This window comes from Scyliorhinus canicula, chromosome 9 (genome assembly GCF_902713615.1).
Source record: "Scyliorhinus canicula chromosome 9, sScyCan1.1, whole genome shotgun sequence".
NCBI classification, from domain to species: Eukaryota; Metazoa; Chordata; class Chondrichthyes; order Carcharhiniformes; family Scyliorhinidae; genus Scyliorhinus; species Scyliorhinus canicula.
Genome location: NC_052154.1, coordinates 156406890 through 156421034, shown reverse-complemented (window position 1 = coordinate 156421034; position 14145 = coordinate 156406890). Strand labels below are relative to the sequence as shown.

At 43.8% G+C, this 14145-nt stretch overlaps 1 protein-coding gene across 6 annotated transcripts in view; it reads right to left on the bottom strand.

Annotated features, from left to right (window-relative positions):
- phrf1 (PHD and ring finger domains 1) overlaps positions 1–14145 on the bottom strand; it is a 144188-nt gene that overhangs the window by 78845 nt on the left and 51198 nt on the right. For 4 of the 6 annotated variants that reach the window (XM_038808007.1, XM_038808012.1, XM_038808008.1 and 1 more), the window contains exons 5-6: positions 7962–8045; positions 7097–7218 (exon numbers count right to left, since the gene is read on the bottom strand). In XM_038808007.1, coding sequence (XP_038663935.1) covers positions 7097–7218; positions 7962–8045 — 206 coding nt within the window. Of the gene's footprint in view, positions 1–7096; positions 7223–7961; positions 8046–14145 lie in introns of all 6 variants that reach the window. The other 2 variants (XM_038808010.1, XM_038808011.1) reach the window with 1 other exon arrangement.

The following is a 14145-nucleotide window of genomic DNA, read 5'->3' as shown; positions in this document are numbered from 1 at the left end:
CCAGGATGGGGACTCGCGATTTTTGGGGTTGGGGTGGAGCCGGGAGTGCAGGAGGCGAAAGAGGCCGGTGTTCTGGCCTTTGCGTCCCTAGTAGCCCGGCAAAGGATTTTGCTACAATGGAAGGATGCGAGGCCCCCAAGCGTGGAGACCTGGATCAATGACATGGCGGGTTTTATTAAGCTAGAGAAGGTCAAATTCGCCGAGAGGATCGGTACAAGGGTTCTTTAGGCGGTGGCAACCTTTCCTCGACTTTCTGGCTCAACGATAGGGTACTGGGACAGTAGCAGCAGCAACCCGGGGGGGAAGGGGGAGGGAAAAGGGGGGGGGGGGGACGATGACTATGTTTGTTTATTTAATTTTAATTTATTTTTAAGTTCTCTTGTTGGGGGTGGGGGGATATGATACATGCGTTGATACGGTCTGGGGGGTGTTACAGTTGTTATGGGCTATTTTGTTGCATTTCATTATTTGTTGTTATATTTTCTGTAAAAAATTCCAATAAAAATTATTTTTTTTTAAAATAACATCAACTTGTATTTAAATAGCATCTTTAACCTAATAAAGCATCCCAAGGCACTCCACTGAAACTTTATAAAGCCAAATATGTCACCAAGCCACACAAGGAGATACTGGTCAAGCTTGGCCAAATGATATAATTTAAGGAGCCCCTTAAAGGCGTAATCAGACAAGAGTGGATCAGAGATTTAGGGAGAGCATTCCCGAGTTTAACACCTAGAAAACTGAAGTTGCAACTACCAACGGTGAATAATAATAATCACTTATTGTCACAAGTAGGCTTCAATTAAGTTACTGTGAAAAGCCCCTAGCCGCCACATTCTGGCACCTGTTCGGGGAGGCTGGTACAGGAATTGAATCCACGCTGCTGGCCTTGTTCTGCATTAAAAGCCAGCTGTGCAGCCCACTGTGCTAAACCAGCCCCTATTCAGGGAAGCACAAGAGGCCAGAATTAGGTATCATAGTTGTGGGCCTGGAGGACATTAGAGATTGGGAGGGGTGAGGATATGGGGGAATCTGGAAAGGTGGTTGAGAATTTTAAAATCAAGACATTGCTTGACCGGGAGCCGATGCATTTCAGAGAGAACAGAGGCAATGGGGAAACCAGACTTAGCGCAAGTTAAGAGGTGGACAGCAGAGTTTTGGATGACATCAAGTTTACAGAGGGTAGGACACCAGCCAGCCAGGTGTGAGCTGGAATAACCAGCTTTAGAGGTAATGAAGGCATGAATGAGGATTTCAACTGTAGGTAAGCTGAGGCACGGAGTAGCAAAATTTGGCGATTCTGAGGAGGTGAAAAAGTGAAAACACGAAAAAGACCAGAAGCTCATTTTGGGTCAAATATGACAGCAAGGTTGTGAACAGACAGATTTAATCTCAGATTGCTGGCAGGGAAAGGCATAAAGCTCAGTAGCTCAGGAACAGAGTGGGGGCCGAAACAATGGCTTCATGGTTCAAGCAGCAAAATATTAAATTTCAGCAATCTTCCACATCCATGGGACATTGGCTTTGCTGCCAAGGCCAGCATTTATTGTCCAACTCTGAGTGCCCTTAAGCTGTTGGTTACCTGTCTTCTTGAATGCAATAGAGTAGCTTACTAGGTGATTTAATGTACAGTTAAGAGTTAGAGGGTGGAGAAGTCTGTAAACCATTGCCCGAAAGTGTGAAATTTGAAACGCACTTGGGTATGGATTTGAAGTGATGTAATCTACAGGTTATGGACTAAAAACTGGAAAGTGAGATTAAGCTCGATATCTCGTTTTCAGCCAGCACAGACACCATAGGATGAATAGCTTATTTCTATGTGGTAAATATTTCTAAATTTCAACCTGTGAATCTGGAGTCACATGTGGACCAGAACAGGATATGGCTGGCAGATTTCCAAACGAACCAGATCAGTATTTACAACAATCTAATTGTTTCAGAGTCACCAGTGCAGGTGCAAGCATTTATTCCAGATATTATTTAATTAATTGAATTTAAGTTCTCCAACTGCCATTGGGATTGGAGTTCATGTCTCTGGATTACTCGGCCAGTCTGTTATGATCTTTGATGACAGCCCTAGGTTTTTGGCAAGATCCGGTTAGGGACCAATACCATTATGTTTAAAGCAGACAAAATTGGAGATTCAAGTGAATAAAGCCACAAGATTCATGGGCTTGGAACAAACAAAAATAAACTTTACTATACAAGGTCAGATATCTTATATTCTTGACTCTTTCAGGCTGGAAACATTAGCTCCCTCCTCTCTCCACAGATGCTGTCAGACCTGCTGAGATTGTCCAGTATTTGCTGTTTTTGTTTCAGATTCCAGCATTTGCAATAATTTGTTTTCGACTTAACATTCAAAGTTAATGTAAGGTACATGTGAATTAACAGGCAAACTGTGGTCGAACAGATGAACAACCCAGACAGAGTCCATGAATTTCTTAATACCCACCCAGATGTCAGTAACACTACGAGTCAACCAAATCACTGAAAAGGTCTCTTTCACAAGGAATTCCAGTCATCGCATTTGAAGATCTAACCTGGGAATTCTCTCCAACAGTCACTCCAATTTAGACAGCATCATCTATGGCCCACCTCACAAGGTTTCAATCTCCAAGATACAGTTCCCCAGGATTCCTGAGTATACAATCAAGTCCCAACCCACAAGCACATTTTCAGACCTTTGACCGCACTGAGCAGAACACGACTGCTCCAAAGTGGCACCCTTGCCCGATTGCCTTCACAATGGAGTGACCTTTGACTGCACCCTTTGATCTTCAGGGATTCTCCTGAACTCTTTTCAAATACCAGGGCTTCCCTTGAGCCCTCTTCACAAAGTCTGCTATCTGCAGTCCTTTCCCTATTTGGAGCCTTTTTTTCCTCTCCTCCTCTCTTTTTAACTGAATTGAGACCTCTTATTTAAGGCTGCAATAAATAGAATCTTGATCAGAAGGGAATCAAAGGTTACGGAGAATGTGGGCAGCACGGTGGCACAGTGGTTAGCATTGCTGCCTACGGCACTGAGGACCCAGGTTCGAATCCCGGCCCTGGGTCACTATCCGTGTGGAGTTTGCACATTCTCCCCGTGTCTGCGTGGGTTTCACCCCCACAACCCAAAGATGTGCAGGATAGGTGAATTGGCCACACTAAATTGCCCCTTAATTGGAAAAAATTATTGGGTACTCTAAATTTTTTTTAAAAGGTTACAGAGAATGGGCAGAAAAGCGGAGGTGACGGATGTCTGATGAGCCATGACCCTATCGAATGGCGGAGCAGACTTAAGGGGCCTACCCTGTTCCTATTTCTGATAGTCTTTTTGCCCCTTTCCCCTCTCTGGCTCTCTTGTTTTGGGATTTTCCTTTATCTCCTATCCCTGCCCCCGGCCTGGAATATTTCTCCTCAATGCATTCCATTCCCAGTCATCTGATCTGGTTTTTCGCACTGATTTTCATCTGCATATGTACTTGCCTGCCATCCCTGCCTGCGCATTCGCAAAAGCTCGGAGGTCCTCCATTGCGAGTTGATGTCCCCACTCTCAACATTATGTTTATTTTCATAACAAGTCACATAACCATTATGGGAACATACCCCTCCTGGATAATGGACTCTGGGTCATACTCAATGGAGTTTAGAAGGGAGATTGGGGAGGGGTAATCTCATTGTAACTTACAGAATACCGAGAAGCCTAGACAGAGTGATCGTGGAGAGGATGTTTCCACCAGTAGGAGAAAATAGAACCTGGGGGACACAGCCTCAGACTGAAAGGACGATCCTTTAAGACTGAAATGAGGAGGAATTTCTTCAGCTAGAGGGTGGTGAATCTGTGGAACTCATTGCCGCAGAAGGCTGTGGAGGCCAAGTCGCTGAATGTGTTTAAGACAGAGATAGATAGGTTCTTGATTAATAAGGGGATCAGAGGTTATGGAGAGAAGGCAGGCAAATGTGGATGAGAAACAGATCAGCCATGATTGAATGGCGGAGCAGACTCAATGAACCGAATGGCCTTATTCTGCTCCTATGTCTTATGGTCTTATGATTATTAACCTTGTGAAACTTACGAAGAGTATTGTATAAAATGTCGATATATTTGGAAGTGTAGATGTACAATAGGATCTGCGTGTCCTTGTACACCAGTCAATGAAAGTGGAGAGGCACGTGCAGCACGCAATTAGGAAGGCAAATGGTATACTGGTCTTCATTGCAAAAGGAATTGAGTTCTGAAGTAGGGATGTCTTACTACAATTATACAAGGCATTGGTGAGGCCACACCCGGAGTATTGCATGCAGTTATGATCGCTCTGCCCAAGATGGGATATACTTGTCATTGAGGCAGCGAAGGTTCACTCGGCTGATACTGGGGTTGGTGGGACAGTCTTATAAGGGAAGATTGGTTCGACTTGGCCTGTAGTCACTAGAGTTTAGAGAGATCAGAGCAGATCCGATTGAAGCGTATAAAATTCTAACAGGACTGGACAGACTAGAAGTAGGGAGGATGTTTTCCCTGGTTGAGGAGTCTAGAACCAGCGGACACTGTCTCGGGATACAGGACAGGCCATTTAGGCTTGTGATGAGGAAAGGTTTCTGCACACGAAGGGTAGTGAACCTGAGGAATTCTAGATCACAGAAGGAGGCCAAGTCACTAAATGCATTCAAGAAAGAGACATATTATATTTTAGATTTTAATGGCATCAAGGGATATGGGGAGAAAGCAGGGATATATTATTGAGATTGAGGATCAGTCATGATCCTATTGAATGGCGGAGCAGATTGAAAGCTCTCCTCCTGCTCCTAGTTTGAATTTAACATGGCCAATCCACCTAAACTGCATATCTTTGGACTGAGAGAGGAAACTGGAGCACCCGGTGGAAACACACTTAGACACGGGAGAATGTGCAAACTCCACATAGTCACCCAAGGCCGGAATTGAACCCAGGTCCCTGCCGCTGTGAGACAGCAGTACTAACCACTGTGCCCACTGTGATCCTAAGACAATGTTTATTGTAAATGCTCCAATCTCTTTGAGAAATCAAATTAACCGTGATATTACATCACATCATATACACGTCAAACACATACAGGCATGTCCTGTAGATTATGTCACCCCAAAAAGATTAAATGAGAAGTGAGAAAGTTTGCACCAGGGTATATTTGCCAATGCAAAGTTACAGAAAAATCTTTAGTAAACCCTTGATATAAACTATTAACTGTTTTCATTAAAATTATACATCAAGGAAAAAAACGTTTGCACATTTCAATTTTTTTGCGACAGTAAATCTCAGGCTTGCATCCTAACCTTCTACAAATAATGTGAAACCGCACACAATCGCCAGTCCCCTGCTGCAAAATTGAACTGATTTGCTCCATATGACAACCTTCCATAACCCACCAATCTATTTAAAATATCATGCACTTGCACACACTTCCAGTTGCTTGTTAATTATAAATTCCCATGTGTATCTTTATAATGGCAGCTGCCTATGTAAACTTGTCACACTGCAATTCCTCCCTTCCTCCATAGTGCTCACTAGAACCACTCCAGAGTGTAACAGCTTTGAAAGTTTAAATAGCAGTTTCCTTTATAAATATGCCAGAAGAAGTTACCATAAATTGCACAAGGATATGTATAATGTTTTTAAATGGGGGAAATATTAACTCAAACAGGCCAAAATTAAATATCCTCTCTGCATCCCAACATCTTAATGGCATTAAGCTTTGAATTTCCATGTGTACAGATCGACCAATAACCTACTCAAAGTCAAATATATCCATGAATTCCCTAGTGGTAAATGAAAGTGACAGTGAAAAAATTATAATCAGTCAGAATGGGAATTTCCCATGTAAACAAGTCACGATGGTGCTCTAAATGGACACTGGCAATGGGGTGGCATTGTTGTATCAGCATATCATGTGAAGATGCTGGCGTTGGACTGGGGTGGGCACAGTAAGAGGTCTTACAACACCATGTTAAAGTCCAACAGGTTTATTCGGAATCATTAGCTTTCGGAGCATAGCTGAGTCACCTGATGAAGGAGCTATGCTCCAAAAGCTAGTGATTCCAAATAAACCTGTTGGACTTTATCCTGGTGTTGTAAGACCTCTTACTCAGCATATCACGTTTCATTGCATTCCCTGACCCAGCAGAAACTGGTAACCTTCTGATGATTCATGCTTGCGCTTGTAGATAAAGGGGTAATTAAATAGTCTGGCAATCTGCATATTAACCTTTAGTTTATGCCTATCAAATGGACTTCAACATTCAGTCAGCCAGTGGGAATTAGAACTTACCAGACAGAGATGTTTAGCTGATAAGAATTCAGTCACAAGATTACTTTGTTCTGCCCCCTAGCTCCCTCAGGAGACCTCCCACGAGACATCTTCGAAGGTCAAGTAAAAACGTCATCTGCAGGGGCCCCTAATTCATTAATCTCAGCAACTGTCTCCAGTTGAATGATTCGACTTGACAGTTTAATCAAGGCGAAGCTAGTTTGGAAGTTATTCTTGCTAAAACTGTGGTTATCGCGGAGTAAGAACAGCTAATTGAATAAAGTGGCATTATGGATCATGTGGATTCTCAAATAGCTGGGTTCAGGCAGAAGTATAAAGGGGCATTCATTCAATGAGGCCTCATCAGTGGCAAACCCAGAGAGCGATAACCGCAACAGGGTTGCGGATTCACCGAAGTGCTGCTGCTAAGCTTGTGTAATTATTGTCACATAATCGTTATCACTGTCTGATTAATGTAATTATTGTCAAATAATCGTTATCACTGTCTGATTAATACTCGGAACACCAACAATTTTGAACCCCGTTATTTTGAGGAGGAACGTTTAAACTTAGAAGAAAGAAATCCCATCCTCTACCATGTTCTCTAGCTGAAGCAGTGTTGCAACCAATTCTGCGCAAAGATCGAACAACAGAGGACAGGAAGAAAAGTGGCCCTCAGAACAGACAACTGTACATTTTCCTTCCATTACCGTGCTAATGTTTAGATGTGTCGAAGATCAGATAATAGTTTGTCATTATAACAAAGCAATTTGAATCATCATTGTTTCCAAACACAGTTTTAGGTTATCATGTTCAGCTGGTTACATACCCAGAATCACAGCCATCACAGAGGAGAAGGCTATCTTCCCGGTCACTTCGTCCACACACCTCACAGTTTGTTACATCCTCTTCCTCCTCTTCATTGCCTTTATCAGGGTTCTGGACTGGAATCTTCAAAAGAAATGGGAGTTCTTAGTAGTTAAATGTTTGAACATCTAAAAGATACAAATCTTTCCTCCCCCTCCTTCAATGGCACCAAGGAGGGCAAGGAAGAAGTGAGGTATGATTGCCATTCAACCGAGTTTGGCTGTTAATGGGCCTGGTCTGTGTGTGCGTGTGTATGTATGTGTGTGTCACAGTTGGCCGTAATACTGCCAGGAAGTGCACTAGATTCATCTGCACAACATAAGGGCAGTTTTAGCAGGCCTTGCAACCCCAGGGATCATTGTTAGGCAGTTGTGTGAGCTAGAGCTGGGAGGGCGGTACGATGGCAGTGGTTAGCATTTCTGCCTCACGGCGCCGCGTTCAATCCCGACCCGGGATCACTGACCGTGTAGAGTTTGCCCATTCTGCCAGTGCCTGCGTGGGTTTCTCTCCCACGACACAAAGATGTGCAGGGTAGGTGGATTGGCCACAATAAATTGCCCCTTAATTGGAAAAAAGAATTAATTGGGTACTTTAAATTTATAAAAATAAAAGCTGGACATATCTCTATGCCGGTAAAGCCAGGGTCACCTATGATGGCCTCAGGGCATTCACTACCCAGAGTCAGACATGTGTGCAAAGTGCCAGAGATTCCTGCCATGCATGGTACTGTCTGTAACCCCACCCACATCACATTGATCGCAAGCAGGAGGGGAAAATTAAGCATCTTTTTGATTTTATGCAAACGTGCTTATACCATTCCAACTCACCTTCTTTAAAACTGTCCCTCCAAAATGTGTACGAACACAGATGTGTTTGAAGACGATTCGATCGACAGGACATGAATTGGCATTCTGTTTGAGAAATAACATTTTATAAACGATCATAGTAATCCCTTTTTTTTTGTTGCAAATATGTGGGTTAATTAATCTGCGTTGGAACTTTATGACTGAACATATAGGTAGTTATCGCTAGGTCGCAGGTGGTTTTATAGCACGGTAGCATTGTGGATGGCACAATCGCTTCACAGCCCCAGGGTCCCAGGTTCGATTCCGGTTTGGGTCACTGTGTGTGCGGAGTCTGCACATCCTCCCCGTGTGTGCGTGGATTTCCTCCGGGTGCTCCGGTTTCCTCCCAAGATGTGCAAGTTAGGTGGATTGGCCATGATAAATTGCCCTTAGTGTCCAAAATTGCCCTTAGTGTTCGGTAGGGTTACTGGGTTATGAGGATAGGGTGGAGGTGTTGACCTTGGGTAGGGTGCTCTTTCCAAGAGCCGGTGCAGACTCGATGGGCCGAATGGCCTCCTTCTGCACTATAAATTCTATGATAATTCTATGATACCTGCACTTCCAGCATGTGGAGGCAAAGTAAAATAGAATTTGCATTTACATAGCTTCTTTTACGACGAAAGGTAGAGTCACTGTTGTAATGAAGGATATGCAGCAACCAAATTGCACACAGCAAGATTCCATAAACAGCAATTGACCAGATAATTGTTTTAGTGACAGTGGTTGAAAGATAAATATCGGTCAGGATAACAGGGGAAATTGCCTGCTCTTTTTTGAATACTGATGTGGAATTTTACATGAAGCTGAGGGGACAGGCAGCACCTTGGTTTAACATCGCATTCAAAAGACCACACACTTTTGCTAACACTGTTGGGGAGGTTTTAAACTAATGTGGCAGGGGGATGGGAACCAGATTAGGAAGTTAGAGGTCAGTAAAGAAGCAGCAACTAAAGCCAGTAAGGTACGAGACAATAAACTCAACGTGACTAAGGGGAAGAGTAGACAGGGAAGAGATGATGAACGCAAAGGTGGTCTGAGGTGCATTTGTTTTAATGCGAGAAGTGTAGCAGGTAAGGCAGATGAACTTAGGGCTTGGATCAGTACCTGGGAATATGATGCTATTGGTATTACTGAGACTTGGTTGAGGGAAGGGCAGGACTGGCAACTGAATATCCCAGGGTATAGATGCTTCAGGAGGGATAGAGAGGGAGGTAGAAGGGGTGGAGGAGTTGCATTACTGGTCAGAGATGATATCACAGCTGTGATTAAGGAGGGCACGATGGAGGATTCGAGCACTGAGGCAATATGGGTGGAGCTGAGAAATAGGAAGGGTGCAGTAACATTGTTGGGACTTTACTACAGGCCTCCCAAAAGCGAGCATGAAGTAGAGGTACAAATATGCAGACAGATTATAGAAAAATGTAGGAGCAATAGGGTGGTTGTGATGGGAGATTTTAACTTCCCCAACATTGAATGGGATTCGTGTAGTGTTGGAGGCGTAGATGGAGCATAGTTTGTAAGGAGCATCCAGGAGAGTTTTTTAGAGCAGTATGTAAACAGTCCAACTCGGGAAGGGGCCATACTGGACCTGGTATTGGGGAATGATCCCGGCCAGGTGGTTGATGTTTCAGTCGGTGATTACTTTGGGAATAGCGATCACAATTCCGTAAGTTTTAGAATACTCATGGACAAGGACAGGAGGGGTCCGAAAGGAAGAGTGCTAAATTGGGGAAAGGCAGAGTATAACAAAATTCGGCAGGAGCTAGGGAATGTGGATTGGGAGCAACTGTTTAAGGGTAAATCCACATTTGAAATGTGGGAGTCTTTTAAGGAAAGGTTGATTAGAGTGCAGGACAGACATGTTCCTGTGAAAATGAAAGATAGAAATGGCAAGATTAGGGAACCATGGATGACGGGTGAAATTGTGAGACTAGCTAAGATGAAAAAGGAAGCATACATAGGATTGAGGCAACTCAAAACTGATGAAGCTTTGGAGGAATATCGGCAAAGTAGGACGAATCTCAAACGCGCAATAAAGAGGGCTAACACCACTTCATCAGTTTTAAGTCGCATAGATCTTATGTATGCTTTCTTTTTCATCTTAGCTAGTCTCACAATTCCACCCGTCATCCATGGTTCCCTAATCTTGCCATTTCTATCCCTCATTTTCACAGGGACATGTCTGTCCTGCACTCTAAACAACCTTTCCTTAAAAGACTCACACATTTCAAATGTGGATTTACCCTTAAACAGCTGCTCCCAATCCACATTCTCTAGCTCCTGCCGAATTTTGTTATACTTGGCCTTTCCCAAATTTAGCACGCTTCCTTTCGAACCACTCTCGTCTTTGTCTGTGATAAGTATATGCTTGCTTAGGTAAGGAGACAAAAACTGCACATAATACTCCAGGTGTGGTCTCACCAAGGCCTGTAATGGCTGCAGCAAGATATTCTTGCTTCGGTACTCAAATCCTCTTGCAATGAAGGCCAACATACCTTTCGCTTTCTTAACTGTTTGCTCCACCTGGATGCTTGCTTTCAGTGACTAGTGTACAGGGACACCCTTTCTACATCAACATTTCCCAATCTATCACCATGTAAATAATACTCTGCTATTCTGTTTTTCATACTGAAGTGGAAAAAGTCACACCGATCCACATTATATTGCTTCTGCCATATATTTGTCCACTCACTCAACCTGTCTAAATCGCCTTGAATACTCTTCCCTCCTCACCACTCACATACCCACTAAACTTTGTGTCATCTGCACACTTGGAAATATTACATTTGGTTCACTCATCCAAAGCATTGATGTATATCGTGAATAGCTGGGGTCCAAGCACTGATCCTTGTGGTACCCCACTAGTCACCAACTGCAAATCTGAAAAAGACCCCTTCATTCTTGGGCAGCACGGTAGCATTGTGGACAGCACAATCGCTTCACAGCTCCAGGGTCCCAGGTTCGATTCCGGTTTGGGTCACTGTCTGTGCGCAGTCTGCACATCCTCCCTGTGTGTGCGTGGGTTTCCTCCGGGTGCTCCGGTTTCCTCCCACAGTCCAAAGCTGTGCAGGTTAGGTGAATTGGCCATGATAAATTGCCCTTAGTGTCCAAAATTGTCCTTAGTGTTGGGTGGGGTTACTGGGTTATGAGGATAGGGTGGAGGTGTTGACCTTGGGTAGGGTGCTCTTTCCAAGAACCGGTGCAGACTCAATGGGCCGAATGGACTCCTTCTGCATTGTAAATTCTATGATTAATTCTATGATTCTTAGTTTTCTATCTGCCACCCAATTCTCAAACCATGCCAGTATATTAGCCCTTGCATATCTTGCATACTAACTTAAGTGGGACTTTATCAAAAGCTCTCCGAAAATCCAACTACACCACATCCACTGGTTCGCCTTTTAAAAAATATATAAATTTAGAGTACCCAATTATTCTTTTTCCAATTAAGGGGCAATTTAGCGTGGCCAATTCACCTAACCTCCACATCTTTAGGTTGTGTGGGTGAAACACACGCAAACATGGGGAGAATGTGCAAACGCCACACAAAAAGTGACCCGGGGCTGGGATCGAACCCGGGGCTGGGATCGCACCCGGATGCTCAGCGCCATAGGCAGCAGCGCTAACCACTGCGCCACCGTGCCGCCCCTCTGGTTCTCCCTTATATATCCTACTTGTTACTTCCTCAAGAAACTCGAGTGGGTTTGCCAAATGGTTTCCCTTTCAGTTTTAAAAAAAATTTTGAGTACCCAATTCATTTTTTCCAATTAAGGGGCAATTTAACATGGCCAATCCACCTACCCTGCACATCTTTGGGTTGTGCGGGCGAAACCCACGCAAACACAGGGAGAATGTGCAAACTCCACACGGACAGTGACCCAGAGCCGGGATCGAACCTGGGACCTCGGCAACGTGAGACTGCAGTGCTACCACTGCGCCGCCTTGGTTTCCTTTTCATAAATCCATGCCGACTTTGTCTAATCCCATTGATGTTTTCTAAGTGTCCTATTATCACAATCTTTATAAGACTCTAGCATCTTCCCTACTACTGGTCTACAATTCCGTTTTCTCCCTCCCTCCTTTTTTATAGAGAGGGATTACATTTGCCACCCTCCAATCTGCCAGGACTGCTCTTGTAGCTACAGTATTTGTATGGCTGGTCCAATTAAATTCCCGGTCAATGGCAACCACCAGGATACTGGCAACCCCTAGGGGCTGGTTTAGCTCACCAGGCTAAATCGCTGGCTTTTAAAGCAGACTAAGCAGGCCAGCAGCACGGTTCGATTCCCGTACCAGCCTCCCCGGACAGGCGCCGGAATGTGGCGACTAGGGGCTTTTCACAGTAACTTCATTGAAGCCTACTCGTGACAATAAGCGATTTTCATTTCATTTCATTTCATGTTGTTGGTGGGAGGTTTTGTAATGGTAATGCCAATCAATGTCAAGGGGGAGTTAGTTAGATTTAGTTAGAGACGGTCAGTTCCTGGCGTGAAAATAATTGGGAAGGGAAAGGGGAGAGGTTCTACAAACTAAAATGATACAATTTTAAAGGTGGTTCAGTAGTGAAAAATGTTGTGGTGGATGTACAAAATCTTTGAAAGGTGGTGGGACAAGTTAAAAAAAGCTGTTAAAAGCATAGAAAACTTGCCTTAAAAGGAGTATGAAAAGCAAGGTAATTATGCAAAAATGTTATAAAACATTTGTTTTGCTCCAGCTCGAATGTGTAAAATTCTGAGCACCACACTTGAAGAAGGGAGCCAAGGCCTTGGAGAGGGTGCAGAAGAGATTTACCAGAATGGTACCAGGTTGAGGAACTTCAGTTACGTGGAGAGATATGTGGAAAAATTGAAGCTATTCTCTTTAGAGTTGGGGAGATTAATTGTCAACCTGTGTTCAGAATTATGAGGGATTTGATAGAATATATACAAACATACAAATCAGAAGGAGGAATAGGCCACCCAGTCCTTCACGCCTGCTCCTCCATGGCTGATCGGATAATCATCTCAACTCCACATTCTTGCCCACCTTTGATAACATTTTACCCCCCTTGCTTGTCAAAAATATATCTAGCTCTGCCTTAAAAATATTCAAAAACTCTGCTTCCACCTTTTCAGAAAGAGAGTTCAAAATATTCACCACCCTCAAAGAAAAAACATCTCCTCACCTCGGTCTTAAATGGGCGATCACTTATTTACAAACAGTGACTCTCTAGTTATATATTTCCAAAGACAAAACACCCTTTCCACACCCACCCTGTCAATACCCCTCATGATCTCATATGTTTCAAATCAAGTTTCCTCTTCCTCTTCTAAACTCCATTGGATACAAGCCTAGCCTGTCTAATCTTTACTCATGAAACAACCCTTCCATTCCAGGTAGTAGTCTAGTGAACCTTCTCAGAACTGCTTCCAACTCATTTTAAGCCTTCCTTAAATAAGGAGACCAAACTGTACATGATTCTCCAGATATGGTCTCACCAATACCCTATATAACCCATGAAGACCCGCCTTCTCAACCTTTCCCCTCGCCTGTGGTGTGGTAATCCTCAAGCTAAATCACCACCAGTCAGCTCTCCCCGTCAAAGAGGAAAGCAGCCTATGGTCATCTGGGACTATGGCAATTTTACCTTTAATATAATCGAAGCATAACCTCCCTACTCTTGTATTCAATTCCTCTCACAATAAACAATAACATAGAACATAGAACGATACAGCGCAGTACAGGCCTTTCGGCCCTCGATGTTGCACCGACATGGAAAAAAACTAAAGGCCATCTAACCTACACTATGCCCTTATCATCCATATGCTTATAAAATAAACTTTTAAATGCCCTCAATGTTGGCGAGTTCACTACTGTTGCAGGTAGGGCATTCCACGGCCTCACCACTCTTTGCGTAAAAAACCCACCTCTGACCTCTGTCCTATATCTATTACCCCTCAATTTAAGGCTATGTCCCCTCGTGCTAGCCACCCCCATCCGTGGGAGAAGGCTCTCGCTGTCCACCCTATCTAACCCTCTGATCATTTTGTATGCCTCTATTAAGTCACCTCTTAACCTTCTTCTCTCTAACGAAAACAACCTCAAGTCCATCAGCCTTTCCTCATAAGATTTTCCCTCCATACCAGGCAACATCCTGGTAAATCTCCTCTGCACCCGTTCCAAAGCT